The sequence below is a fragment of the Pseudophryne corroboree genome, chromosome 1 (assembly GCF_028390025.1).
Source record: "Pseudophryne corroboree isolate aPseCor3 chromosome 1, aPseCor3.hap2, whole genome shotgun sequence".
Lineage (NCBI taxonomy): Eukaryota > Metazoa > Chordata > Amphibia > Anura > Myobatrachidae > Pseudophryne > Pseudophryne corroboree.
Window position 1 is genome coordinate 510,638,960 of NC_086444.1, and position 13,869 is coordinate 510,652,828.

Sequence of the window (13,869 nt, forward strand, 5' to 3'; positions counted from 1 at the left end):
TCCCCTTGTTTAAATGGTCTGTCTGTAGCCACCATGCTAGAGACCTTTTTACATTTACTGGAATCTTTATCATCTGCTTCTTTATTGTTTGATGATTTCCGTTCCATTTTGTCAAAATGAGATGCTGCAATGGTCTGGAGTGGAATTGCGCATATTCCACCATGTCGAACGTTGATACCATCAGACCCAACAGTCGCATTGCTGCATGGACTGACATTGTCTGGGCTTGCAACGCTTCCTGAGCCATGACCTGCACCTTGACTATTTTCTTCTCTGGTAAGAGAACTCTCTGTAGGTCTGAATCCAATATGGCTCCCAAATGAACCATCCGCTGTGATGGATTCAGGGACGACTTCTCCCAATTTATGAGCCACCCGTGTCTCTGTAAACAAACATCTGTTGGAGATGGCTCAACAGTAAATCTTGCGACTGTGCTAAGATTAATAGGTCGTCTAGGTATGGGAATATCCTTATCCCTTGTTTGCGCAGACAAGCTGCCATAACCACCATGATCTTGGTAAACACCCTGGGTGCTGTAGCTAGCCCGAAGGGCAGAGCTTGGAACTGGAAGTGTTCCTTGAGGATGGCAAACCTGAGGTAACACTGATGTGATAGTGCTTATAGGCACATGTAGGTAAGCATCCCGCACATCCAGAGATACCATATAGTCTCCCGGTTCCATAGCCAACATTATGGAGCGTAACGTCTCCATGTGGAACTTCGGGATCCATATGTAATTGTTCAACATCTTCAGATTTAGAATTGGTCGATATGACCCATTTGGTTTCTGGATTAGAAACAGATTGGAGTAATACCCCTGTCCCTTTTGTGATGGAGGTACTGGGACAATCACACCTGACTGCAGTAATTTTTGGACTGCTTCTTGCAGGGCATTGGCCTTCGACTCTATACGAGACGGGCTGGTGCAAAAAAAATCTTTGAGGAGGCTGCCTCCTGAATGGGAACCCATACCCCTGAGATACTACCTTCTGCACCCAGGTATCTGTTGTTGACTGTTGCCATGTGGGTGCAAATTGCAGGAGTCGGCCCCCAACCCTGGAATCCTCCAGGCGGAGGCCCGTCTCTTCAGGCTGAGGGCTTTTGTTCAGGTTTGGAAGCTGGCTTTTTGCTAGCCCACTGCTTCCTACCCCTGGATTTAAACTGGGGTTGTTTAGGCTCCTCTTTACCTTTTGCTTTGCTTTGCCAGCGAAATGAGTGAAATTTTAAACCCTTGGACTTAGGGTTGTAGGTAGACGGAAATCTGACCTTCTTCGATTCAGCCTCTGACTCTAGGATATCCGATAAAGGTTTTCCAAATAATATATTACCCACGAAAGGCAATGCTTCCAATTCCTTCTTGGACTCTGCATCTGCCTTCCAGGTCCGTAGCCAGACTGCTCTGCGAGCGACTACTGCCAGGGCTGAAGCTTTAGATGCAACAGTGCCTACATCAATGGCTGCTTCTTCTAAATACTGGGCAGATTGTCTTAAACGGCAAAGACGATCCTCTTGCTCCCTAGTAGGAGAGGGGATGTCATTCTCTAGTTCCTCTATCCATTCGCCCATTGCCTTTGCTACCCAGGCCGAAGCCATAGCAGGTCTTACCACTGCACCCACAAGAGAAAAAATATTTTTCAATAGGCTCTCTACCCTCCTGTCTGTGACATCATTCAAAGAGGTAGATGACAGTGGCAAAGCAGATTTGTGCACTAGTCGCAGAACATGTGCATCTACTTTTGGAGGAACTTCTCTCTTCGAACAATCTCCAGCAGGAAATGGATAATAAGAATCCCATCTCCTAGGAATCTTATACTTTTTACCGGGCGCTGCCCAAGACTCATCCATCATTTCCGTCAACTCCTCTGACGCTGGAAATTCAGCTTTCACTGACTTTGTTCGTTTGAATACAGGTGCTTTTGCTTTTAACGCTGTCTTGGCTGGTTCTTCCAGAGAAAGCACAGCCTTTACTGCATTAATGAGTTCAGCTACATCATCTGAACTAAAGCTCTGCGACTGATCATCATACGGAGTTGAATCTATTGTTTCCGCATCATCATCCGATGTATCCTCTTGTGTAGTCTGCCATACAGACGTATCTGTCTTAGTCTTACCTACCCCTTGGTTGCTTGTAGAGGCTACTGGAACCAAACCATAGGAAGGGAGCTGCATGTATGGGTTCATAGTGTAACCTAACCCTTGAGGTGGTGCTACTGGAGCTAACCTGTCCGCTATTGAAGACAGAGTCTTTGCGAACATATTCCATGGTGGCTCTACTGGAGGTTGAACTAACTCCTGTTTTTTACTTCGCTGAAAAGCGAAACAGTTTGCACACAAACCCTCATAAGTGACCAATTGAATCATATCAATTACCCCTGACTTACAAGATAAGCATGTTAGGGCTGTAGGAGTGCTTGACAAATTCTCCTCATCACTTTTGCCGCTCACAGACATTTTTTCTGATATTGACTACACAATTTTGTGACTGAACCACACCCTATAATCAGTATATAGAGGTGAAATCAATCTGACCACAGTGCACCTGATTTGAGGGTCAGAACAGGACTGACATTACACAGAAAAGTCAGCACACATACTAGCAGTCAGTCACATGTTAAAGCATTAGACATTGTCATATGAGAATACAACCTCCATAATAACTTGTACATAAGTAGGAAAATTGTACTTCTGTTTAACTGGTTCTTTTTCAACATAACATGCAGAAAAATAAGATTTTACTTACCGATAAATCTATTTCTCGTAGTCCGTAGTGGATGCTGGGACTCCGTAAGGACCATGGGGAATAGCGGCTACGCAGGAGACAGGGCACAAAATAAAAGCTTGAGATATCAGGTGGTGTGCACTGGCTCCTCCCCCTATGACCCTCCTCCAAGCCAGTTAGGATACTGTGCCCGGACGAGCGTACATAATAAGGAAGGATATTGAATCCCGGGTAAGACTCATACCAGCCACACCAATCACACCGTACAACTCGTGATCTGAACCCAGTTAACAGTATGATAAATTTAAAGGAGCCTCTGAAAAGATGGCTCAACAATAATAACCCGAATTTTTTGTAACAATAACTATATACAAGTATTGCAGACAATCCGCACTAGGGATGGGCGCCCAGCATCCACTACGGACTACGAGAAATAGATTTATCGGTAAGTAAAATCTTATTTTCTCTAACGTCCTAAGTGGATGCTGGGACTCCGTAAGGACCATGGGGATTATACCAAAGCTCCCAAACGGGCGGGAGAGTGCGGATGACTCTGCAGCACCGAATGAGAGAACTCCAGGTCCTCCTCAGCCAGGGTATCAAATTTGTAGAATTTAGCAAACGTGTTTGCTCCTGACCAAGTAGCTGCTCGGCAAAGTTGTAAAGCCGAGACCCCTCGGGCAGCCGCCCAAGATGAGCCCACTTTCCTTGTGGAATGGGCTTTTACTGATTTTGGCTGTGGCAATCCTGCCACGGAATGTGCAAGCTGAATTGTACTACAAATCCAACGAGCAATCGTCTGCTTTGAAGCAGGAGCACCCAGCTTGTTGGGTGCATACAGGATAAACAGCGAGTCAGTTTTCCTGACTCCAGCCGTCCTGGAAACATATATTTTCAAGGCCCTGACAACGTCCAGCAACTTAGAGTCCTCTAAGTCCCTAGTAGCCGCAGGTACCACAATAGGTTGGTTCATGTGAAATGCAGAAACCACCTTAGGTAGAAATTGAGGACGAGTCCTCAATTCCGCCCTGTCAGAATGAAAATTTAGGTAAGGGCTTTTACATGATAAAGCCGCCAATTCTGACACACGCCTAGCTGAAGCCAAGGCCAACAGCATCGACACCTTCCACGTGAGATATTTTAAATCTACCGTAGACAATGGTTCAAACCAGTGTGATTTTAGAAATCTCAACACAACATTGAGATCCCAAGGTGCCACTGGAGGCACAAAAGGAGGCTGTATGTGCAGCACCCCTTTCACAAATGTCTGAACTTCAGGTACTGAAGCCAGTTCTTTCTGGAAGAATATCGACAGGGCCGAAATTTGAACCTTAATGGACCCTAATTTTAGGCCCATAGACAGTCCTGTTTGCAGGAAATGCAAGAAACGACCCAGTTGAAATTCCTGTGTAGGGGCCTTCTTGGCCTCACACCACGCAACATATTTACGCCAAATGCGGTGATAATGTTTTGCGGTTACTTCCTTTCTGGCTTTTACCAGAGTAGGGATGACTTCTTCTGGAATGCCCTTGTCCTTCAGGATCCGGCGTTCAACCGCCATGCCGTCAAACGCAGCCGCGGTAAGTCTTGGAACAGACAAGGCCCCTGCAGTAGCAGGTCCTGTCTTAGAGGTAGAGGCCACGGTTCGTCCGTGAGCATCTCTTGAAGTTCCGGGTACCAAGACCTTCTTGGCCAATCCGGAACCACGAGTATAGTTCTTACTCCTCTCCTTCTTATGATTCTCAATACTTTCGGTATGAGGGGCAGAGGAGGGAATACATACACTGACTGGTACACCCACGGCGTTACCAGAGCGTCCACTGCTATTGCCTGAGGGTCCCTTGACCTGGCGCAATATCTGTCCAGTTTTTTGTTTAGACGTGACGCCATCATGTCCACCTTTGGTCTTTCCCAACGGTTTACAATTTGGTGGAAGACTTCTGGGTGAAGTCCCCACTCTCCCGGGTGAAGGTCGTGTCTGCTGAGGAAGTCTGCTTCCCAGTTGTCCACTCCCGGAATGAACACTGCTGACAGTGCTATCACATGATTTTCCGCCCAGCGAAGAATCCTTGCAGTTTCTGCCATTGCCCTCCTGCTTCTCGTGCCGCCCTGTCTGTTTATGTGGGCGACTGACGTGATGTTGTCCGACTGGATCAACACCGCCTGACCCTGAAGCAGAGGTTTTGCTTGAATTAAGGCATTGTAAATGGCCCTTAGTTCTAGAATGTTTATATGAAGAGATGTTTCCATGCTTGACCACAAGCCCTGGAAATTCCTTCCCTGTGTGACTGCTCCCCAGCCTCTCAGGCTGGCATCCGTGGTTACCAGGATCCAATCCTGAATGCCAAATCTGCGGCCCTCTAGTAGATGAGCCCTCTGAAGCCACCACAGGAGAGACACCCTTGTCCTTGGCGACAGGGTTATCCGTTGATGCATCTGAAGATGCGATCCGGACCATTTTCCCAGTAGATCCCACTGAAAAGTTCTTGCATGGAATCTTCCGAATGGAATCGCTTCGTAAGAAGCCACCATTTTTCCCAGGACCCTTGTGCACTGATGCACTGAGACCTGTCCTGGTTTTAGGAGGTTCCTGACTAGCTCGGATAACTCCCTGGCCTTCTCCTCCGGGAGAAACACCTTCTTCTGGACTGTGTCCAGAATCATTCCTAAGAACAGTAGACGTGTCGTTGGAATCAGCTGCGATTTTGGAATATTTAGAATCCATCCGTGCTGACTTAGCACTACCTGAGATAGTGCCACTCCGACTTCTAACTGTTCCTTGGTTCTTGCCCTTATCAGGAGATCGTCCAAGTAAGGGATAATTAAGATGCCTTTTCTTCGTAGAAGAATCATCATTTCGGCCATTACCTTGGTAAAGACCCGAGGCGCCGTGGACAATCCAAACGGCAGCGTCTGAAACTGATAATGACAGTTTTGTACTACAAACCTGAGGTACCCTTGGTGAGAAGGATATATTGGGACGTGGAGATAAGCATCCTTGATGTCCAGCGACACCATATAGTCCCCCTCTTCCAGGTTCGCTATCACCGCTCTGAGTGACTCCATCTTGAATTTGAACCTTTTTATGTAAGTGTTCAAAGATTTTAGATTTAATATTGGTCTCACCGAGCCGTCCGGCTTCGGTACCACAAATAGTGTGGAATAATACCCCTTCCCCTGTTGTAAGAGGGGTACCTTGATTATCACCTGCTGGGAGTACAGCTTGTGAATGGCTTCCAGAACTGCCTCCCTGTCGGAGGGAGACTTTGGTAAAGCAGACTTCAGGAACCGATGAGGAGGAAACGCCTCGAATTCCAGTTTGTACCCCTGTGATACTACCTGTAGAATCCAGGGATCCACTTGCGAGTGAGCCCACTGCGCGTTGAAATTCTTGAGACGGGCCCCCACCGTGTCTGAGTCTGCTTGTAAAGCCCCAGCGTCATGCTGAAGACTTGGCAGAAGCAGGGGAGGGCTTCTGCTCCTGGGAAGCGGCTGCATGGTGCTGCCTTTTTCCTCTTCCTCTGCCCTTGGGCAGAAAAGAGTGACCTTTTGCTCGCTTGTACTTATGGGAACGAAAGGACTGAGTTTGAAAAGACTGTGTCTTTTTCTGTTGATGTGAAGTAATCTGGGGTAAAAAGGTGGATTTTCCAGCCGTTGCCGTGGCCACCAGGTCTGTTAGACCAGCCCCAAATAACTCCTCCCCCTTATACGGCAATACTTCCATGTGCCGTTTGGAATCTGCGTCCCCTGACCACTGTCTGGTCCATAATGCTCTTCTGGCAGAGATGGACATTGCGCTTACTCTTGATGCCAGGGTACAAATATCCCTCTGCGCATCACGCATATATAGCAATGCATCCTTTAAATGTTCTATAGTTAACAGAATATTGTCCCTATCCAGGGTATCAATATTCTCAGTCAGGGAATCCGCCCATGCGACTCCAGCACTGCACATCCAGGCTGATGCGATTGCTGGTCGCAGTATAACACCAGTATGTGTGTATATACTTTTCAGGATATTTTCCAGCCTCCTATCAGCTGGTTCTTTGAGGGTGGCCGTATCAGGGGACGGTAACGCTACTTGTTTAGATAAACGTGTGAGCGCCTTATCTACCCTAGGGGGTGTTTCCCACCGTGCCCTAACCTCTGGTGGGAAAGGGTATAGTGCTAATAACTTATTAGAAATTAGCTGTTTTTTATCGGGGGAAACCCACGCTTTATCACACACACCTCATTTATTTCCTCAGACTCAGGAAAAACTATTGGCAGTTTTTTCACACCCCACATAATACCCGCCTTTGAGGTATTTGTAGTGTCAGAAAGGTTCAATGCCTCTTTCATTGCCGTGATCATGTAACGTGTGGCCCTACTGGACATTACGTTTGTCTCGTCACCGTCGACACTAGATTCAGTATCTGTATCTGGATCCGTGTCGACCCACTGAGGTAGCGGCCGTTTTAGGGCCCCTGAGGGTGTCTGAGACGCCTGAACAGGCACTAATTGATTTGCCGGCTTTCTCATGTCGTCAACAGTTTTTTGTAAATTGCTGACATTATCACTTAATTGCTTAAACACAATCATCCAGTCAGGTGTCGACTCCCTAGGGGGTGACATCACTAACACAGGCAACTGCTCCGCCTCCACCTCATTTTCCTCCTCATACATGTCGACACACGCGTACCGACACACAGCACACACACCGGGAATGCTCTGATAGAGGACAGGACCCTACTTAGCCCTTTGGAGAGACAGAGGGAGAGTCTGCCAGCACACACCCAGCGCTATATATATACAGGGATAACCTTATATAAGTGTTAATCCCTTATAGCTGCTGTTAATCTAGTTATTTGCTGCCAAAATGCCCCCCCTTCTCTTTTTTACCCTGAATCAGATGCAGTACTGCAGGGGAGAATCAGGGAGCCGTCCTTCCAGCGGAGCTGTGAGGGAATAATGGCGCCAGTGTGCTGAGGAGATAGGCCCCGCCCCTTCACGACGTCCTTAACTCCCGCTTTTTTGTGTAAAATGGCAGGGGAAAAAATACATCCATATAGCCCTGGAGCTATATGTGATGTATTCCTTTTGCCAGCTAAGGTATATGTGTGTTATATTGCGTCTCAGGGCGCTCCCCCCCAGCGCCCTGCACCCTCAGTGACCGGAGTGTGAAGTGTGCTGAGAGCAATGGCGCACAGCTGCGGTGCTGTGCGCTACCTTAGTCTTGAAGACAGGATGTCTTCTGCCGCCGCTTTCACCGGACCTTCGTCTCTTCTGGCTCTGTAAGGGGGACGGCGGCGCGGCTCCGGTGACCCATCCAGGCTGAACCTGTGATCGTCCCTCTGGAGCTAACGTCCAGTAGCCTAAGAAGCCCAATCCACTCTGCACTCAGGTGAGTTCGCTTCTTCTCCCCTTAGTCCCACGATGCAGTGAGCCTGTTGCCAGCAGGACTCACTGAAAATAAAAAAACCTAACTAAACTTTTATTCTAAGCAACTCTGGAGAGCTACCTAGTTTGCACCCTTCTCGGCCGGGCACAAAAATCTAACTGGCTTGGAGGAGGGTCATAGGGGGAGGAGCCAGTGCACACCACCTGATATCTCAAGCTTTTATTTTGTGCCCTGTCTCCTGCGGAGCCGCTATTCCCCATGGTCCTTACGGAGTCCCAGCATCCACTTAGGACGTTAGAGAAACACAGTAATATACAGGTCTCATATGCAATAGGTACTAAAAATTAACAGTGCACACTAAGAAGTAGAAGGAATTTTTAGTACTGTATACCCTGCCTCCAGGGAGCGGGATACAGGGAGACTCACCACACTTCCATATCCAAGCAAAGACGCTCGAAAGACGCTGAGTGGATTCAGACGCTACTGGTGTACACTGCCGCTCTTGGTAACTGATAACGGACACGGACGCTCACCAACGGACACGGACGCTGAGCGACTCCACGTGCATGCAGACACTAAAGGCCTGCGACTCGGTCTGGGCGGGTTTATATCCAGTGTACACAACCGCAGCGTCTAAGCTGCGACCGAGTACCCTCGTGGTAGCGTCTGAGCCGGAAGTGAGGTCATTCAGTTCATGAAACGAGAGACCCGCGGGAACTGGCCATGAACTCGGAGGGACGGCCAGGAGAGCGTCTGAAACCCCCTGTTGACTTAAACTCCCAGGATCGCGGCCTCACCTAGTCCTGGCGCCTATGATCCCCGGAGCGTAGCGCTGTCACACTCGAGATGTTCGGCGCATCAACACGCTGTTTGTAGTCTCCACCAAATCAGCGTAGCTGTGTCCTGACCCCTCTAGTAAGAGGAAGTCCATATACTCACTGTCTCCCCATGCTCCGGCCACAGCCTGGTAACGTCTGCTGGACCTGCTAGAACATCCGACACAGACGCCCGTCGAGACAGCACTGTACCGCGAAGGTAAGCGTTGTTGCGACCCGGTGGGGAGTTGTTGGAGCGACTCTTTCTAATACACGTTTAAGACGCTGTTAAGAGAAGTCGCTCAAACCAAAACAGTAAGTCTATAAAAATAAAGTAATGAAAACTTGAGGCTGCTTTCACAGCAGCCCTGTGACCATGCGGCTTCCTGCCGCACCAAGCAAAAAACTGATCTGACTGAGTCAGTGGGCGGGACTATATAGTGGAGGCCCCAATGCATCCTGGGAGGCCAGAAAGCTCGTGACCGTGTTGGTGCCATTTTCGCTGTCGCTCGACAATATCCCAATGTTATCCTGTGGATAATCCTGTGGACCCAGCCAGAGAAAATTCCGTATTTCGGAATATTTGGATATGGGATACTCAACATAAAGGGGGATGTAGTGAAGTGAGGTAGTGCAGCGTATAGAGGGATGTCGTGAAGTGGGGTAGTGCAGCATATAGAGGGATGTAGTGAAGTGAGGTAGCGCAGCGGGATGTAATGAAGTGAGGTAGTGCAGCGTATAGAGGGATGTAGTGAAGTGAGGTAGTGCAGCATATAGAGGGATGTAGTGAAGTGAGGTAATGCAGCGTATAGAGGGAAGTGAGGTAGTGCAGCATATAGGGGGATGTAGTGAAGTGATATAGGGCCTAATTCAGTAAGGATTGAAGATTCTGCTTTTTAGCAGAATCTACAATCCTTGCAATCGCATGCTGGAGCCGCCCGGCATGGGACCCACCGTCCACCTACTGCGATCATGCTGTAATTGCAATCGCACCAAAATTACAGCGCAGTCACAGAAACTGGATGCCTCCTGTCAGAGCAGCTGGCTGAGACTGCAGGAATCCAGCCATTTTTTCGATAGGAGCGGCTGCATTTGATGCCACGCAGCCACCCCGAAAGCACGATTGCGATGCGACCTGCATAAGACCCTTAGTGCAACATACAGGGGGATGTAGGTTAGTGGTGTAGTGTAGTGTATAAGGGGATGTGCTGTAGCAATGTAGTACGGCTTATGTATAGTGATGTAATGCAGCAATGTACTGCAGCGTATGGGGGCATTTGAGGTAGGGGTATGTCACAGAGACACGTCACTTAGGGCATTTGGGCTCCACAGGGGGACATGTGGTTTACACGCTGCTTGGTAGGGAGCATGTCAGGGAGACACTGCAGGCATTTGTTGGCACACAAGGGAGAATGTGGGAAAACACTACTGTGAAGGGGCACGAGGGTTCCAACTGCCTTGTTTTCTTTAGTGTGTTGGCTGTAAAATCATATTTTTGCACCTGTGCCCACCACTTGCTTATTACGTCACTGATGGGAGTTAACAGGCTTCAAATTGCAATGTACTTCCAGTTGTGCATTAATCATAACACGAGAATGTCAGTCCATTATTTCTAATGAGAATCGTATAGATGAGAAGAAACAACTACATTTAAGCACCTGAGAAAGGGTTGTTCATGTACCGCACTACTACTACGAAGCTGTATGTGACCGGCACAGCCACTCTGCCACTGGCATGCTGCATGTACAATGTGCACAATATGTAGAGAGAGAATATATGAGTACTTCGGCGGCATGTAAGGTCGGAATCCCCCCCAGAGCCTGTCTGTCACTGACTGACGATGTCGGTGTGAAATCGTTCATGCACGGGGCTACAGCAAGGGAACACGGCGGCGGGAATCAGGAACAGCACAACGGCAGAGACGCGGTGAGGGACGGAGCTGGTGCGTGCACTGTGCGGCCCGGGGAAAACGAGGAGGCTGTTGCGTGCTCGGTGCAGGGGGTGACGGGGATGCGTCATGTTCGGTCCCGGGGGGGGAGGGCCAGGCTGACCCGGAAGCGCATGACTCTCCGCCCGCAGCAGCGCAGCCTCGGAGATGGCGGAATGGAAGGAGGAGGTGGAGGTGCTGGTGCAGCGGGTGGTGAAGGACATCACCGGCGCCTTCCGCAGGAACCCCAACATGTGAGTGGCACCGCTGGCCGGCGTGACGTCACACACCGGCAATGTGACGTTGCTAGCTGTCAGGCGCGGGGGAGCGATGCAGAAGTTGGGAAACTTTGAGTCCTGCAGTGTGCGGGCGGCAGCTCCAGCTGTGACATGGCGTGTAGCAGGCAGCCGGTCACAGGACACGCAGTACGTGTGTGGGTAATGCACCGTGCGCTGTGTAACCTTCAGTCTGTGACACTGTCCTACAGGAATGCAATCCCATTACAGGGTAGCCGTGTCCTGCCTCCTGCTCACACTCTCTGGCAGAGGGAGGGGGGGTCTCTCCAACACACATTATTACAGAGGTAAATGCACCTGTGTCCGGGAATGGTCCTGCAGCAAGCACATTTCATGGGCACCGGTTACAGTAATCCTGCTCATCTCTGGCTGCTGCCAGGCTGTTCCAGATTACATAATGCACGGTGCATGAGTTCTGCAAGTCCTAGCTCCCTCTGCTCACTGTTGTCCTGTTTTACATTATTCATTTTACATGCGTCCTACAATCCAGTGTACGTGTTTTATTTGTATGCTTTGTTAGCTGTTCTTGAGTCCTGTTGGAGAAAGAGCGCTATATATATAAAATTATTATTATTATTGTTTAAAATACTGAGTGGGAACCCTATAGTACCTCACAGCGTGTGCTATTCACAGAGAGATGCTTTGGATTAGTGCAGAACACATATCTTGCTTGTAAAACTTTCAGGTACAGTGGTAGAGAACCCTCATCTGTAAGCATGACAAAAGCCAAGCACTTGAAAAGGGTATTGCCTAATGGAGAGATACATATGGGAGATTGGGATGCGGTCAAGATCCCGCCGGACGGAATCCCGGCGGTTGGAATACCGACACCGGGATCCCGACCAGCACAATCCCCACATATATTCTCCCTCTGTGGGTGTCCACGACACCCATAGAGGGAGAATAAATTAGTGTAGCGAGGTACCGTACCCGCAGCGTGCCCACAAGAGGCTGCGTTGCGGTCGCCCCCCTGTCGGGATTGTGCCGGTCGGGATCCCGGTGTCGGTATTCCGACCGCCGGGTTCCATCTGGCGTTCTGATCCCGGGAGATTTCCCCCCTGCAGCACTGTGTAAATCCTAAAGGAGGAACATTTTGGAATAAAACTGGCATTGGATGACTTTGGTATGGAGAAGGAACTGATGGGAATTATGCCATAGTTTTATAATGATTCTAGAGCTGTGTAATAGGATTACTCAGTCTGTAATGGATGTGCTGGAAGCATGTTATTTACTATTTTTTCCTGAACTGAAAATCTGGCAGCGTTTCAGAAAACTTTGGATGGAGCATTAAGGAAAAGCTTATGTAGCTAGGGTGGAAATGAATTTGTGCATGTTTATATAGTTGCAACTTGTCATATTCTTGTAGTCAAGCCTTGCATGTTATAACAGTGGGTTGTTTGCCTGACACATTATATGGTATGGGTCGACAGGGTCACAAGATCGGCATTGGTCATTGGGTCGACATGTACTAGTTCGACAGATCAAAAGGTCAACATGAGTTTTTACGTTTTTTGGTGTCGTTTTATTCGTAAAGTGACGGGGAGCCCCAATTAGTGCATAGTGTACCCTTGCACGTGCGCTCGGCACAGGTTGCTGTTCCCGATTGTAAACCACGTGGGTCGTAAAGTATGAAAATGTCTGCAAATGGAAAAAAATATATGTGAAAATCTCATGTCGACCTTTTGAACAGTCGACCCAGTGACCATGTCGACCTAATGACTGTCAACCTAAGTGGTGTCGACCTAATAACCGTATCCCCACATTATACACCTTTTTATTCTATAGCTATCTGAACTATTTAAATATACCTGATACATATATGATGTGTTATTTGACAGGTAATATGATCCAATAAACAACATTTTATGGTTTACTATAGTTATTTGGGATATAGCGAATATGTAACTTGTTGTCTTTGTCATAGAGATGAAATTGGATTAATTCCATGCCCGGAAGCAAAGTATAACCGGAGCCCTATAGTACTAGTAGAAAATAAACTGGGAGTGGAGAGCTGGTGTATCAAATTCCTGCTGCCGTATGTGCATAACAAGCTCCTGCTTCACCGACAGAAGAAGCTATGGCTTAATAGAGATGGTGAGCACATTTATTTATGTTTGCGTTTGTTTTGAGCATGCGCTATGCATTTTATATTGTGTCAAGACTAAACCAAACCTCAAGGCATTCTTCATGTTTATCTAGATTCTAGAACAGGGGTGGGCAATTATTTCAGCTGGGGGGCCGCTTAACACTTCCAGTGAATATTCGAGGGCCGCACACAAAATATCTTGTATATACAATACCGATCGGGACTGAACTGTGCATGCGTATGCACCGCAATGCACAGGTGCGTCGGTCCGCAGCGCCGGGCAGCAACGGGATGGTGCGAACAAAGCGATCGCACGGGCAATCGCAAGGTGATTGACAGGCAGAGGGTGTTTGTGGGTGGCAACTGATCGTTTTAGAGGAGTGTCCGGAAAAAACGCTGGAGGGACCAGGCATTTGGAGGGAGGGTTTCTGATGTCAGCTCAGGCTCCGATCATCGCACTGGAAGAGTAAGTCCTGGGCTGTTCAGAGACTGCACAAACTTCTGTTTGTGCAGCTCTCTGCACTTGTGATCACACACCTGCACAGTGATTTCCCTCCCCCTGTAGGTGGTGACGAACTGATCGCAGCAGTGCAAAAATCGCCTGCTAGCGATCAGGTCTGAATTAGGCCCATAGTTATGTATAGAA

At 48.4% G+C, this 13,869-nt stretch overlaps 1 protein-coding gene across 3 annotated transcripts in view; it reads left to right on the forward strand.

Moving 5' to 3' along the window:
• Positions 1-10,936: 10,936 nt before the first annotated feature.
• Positions 10,937-13,869, forward strand: part of PTAR1 (protein prenyltransferase alpha subunit repeat containing 1) — a 90,687-nt gene continuing 87,754 nt past the window's right edge. Inside the window, exons 1-2 of one of the 3 annotated variants that reach the window (XM_063913903.1) lie at positions 10,937-11,095; positions 13,062-13,231. In XM_063913903.1, coding sequence (XP_063769973.1) covers positions 11,010-11,095; positions 13,062-13,231 — 256 coding nt within the window. In that variant the 5' untranslated portion in view covers positions 10,937-11,009. The other 2 variants (XM_063913901.1, XM_063913900.1) reach the window with 2 other exon arrangements.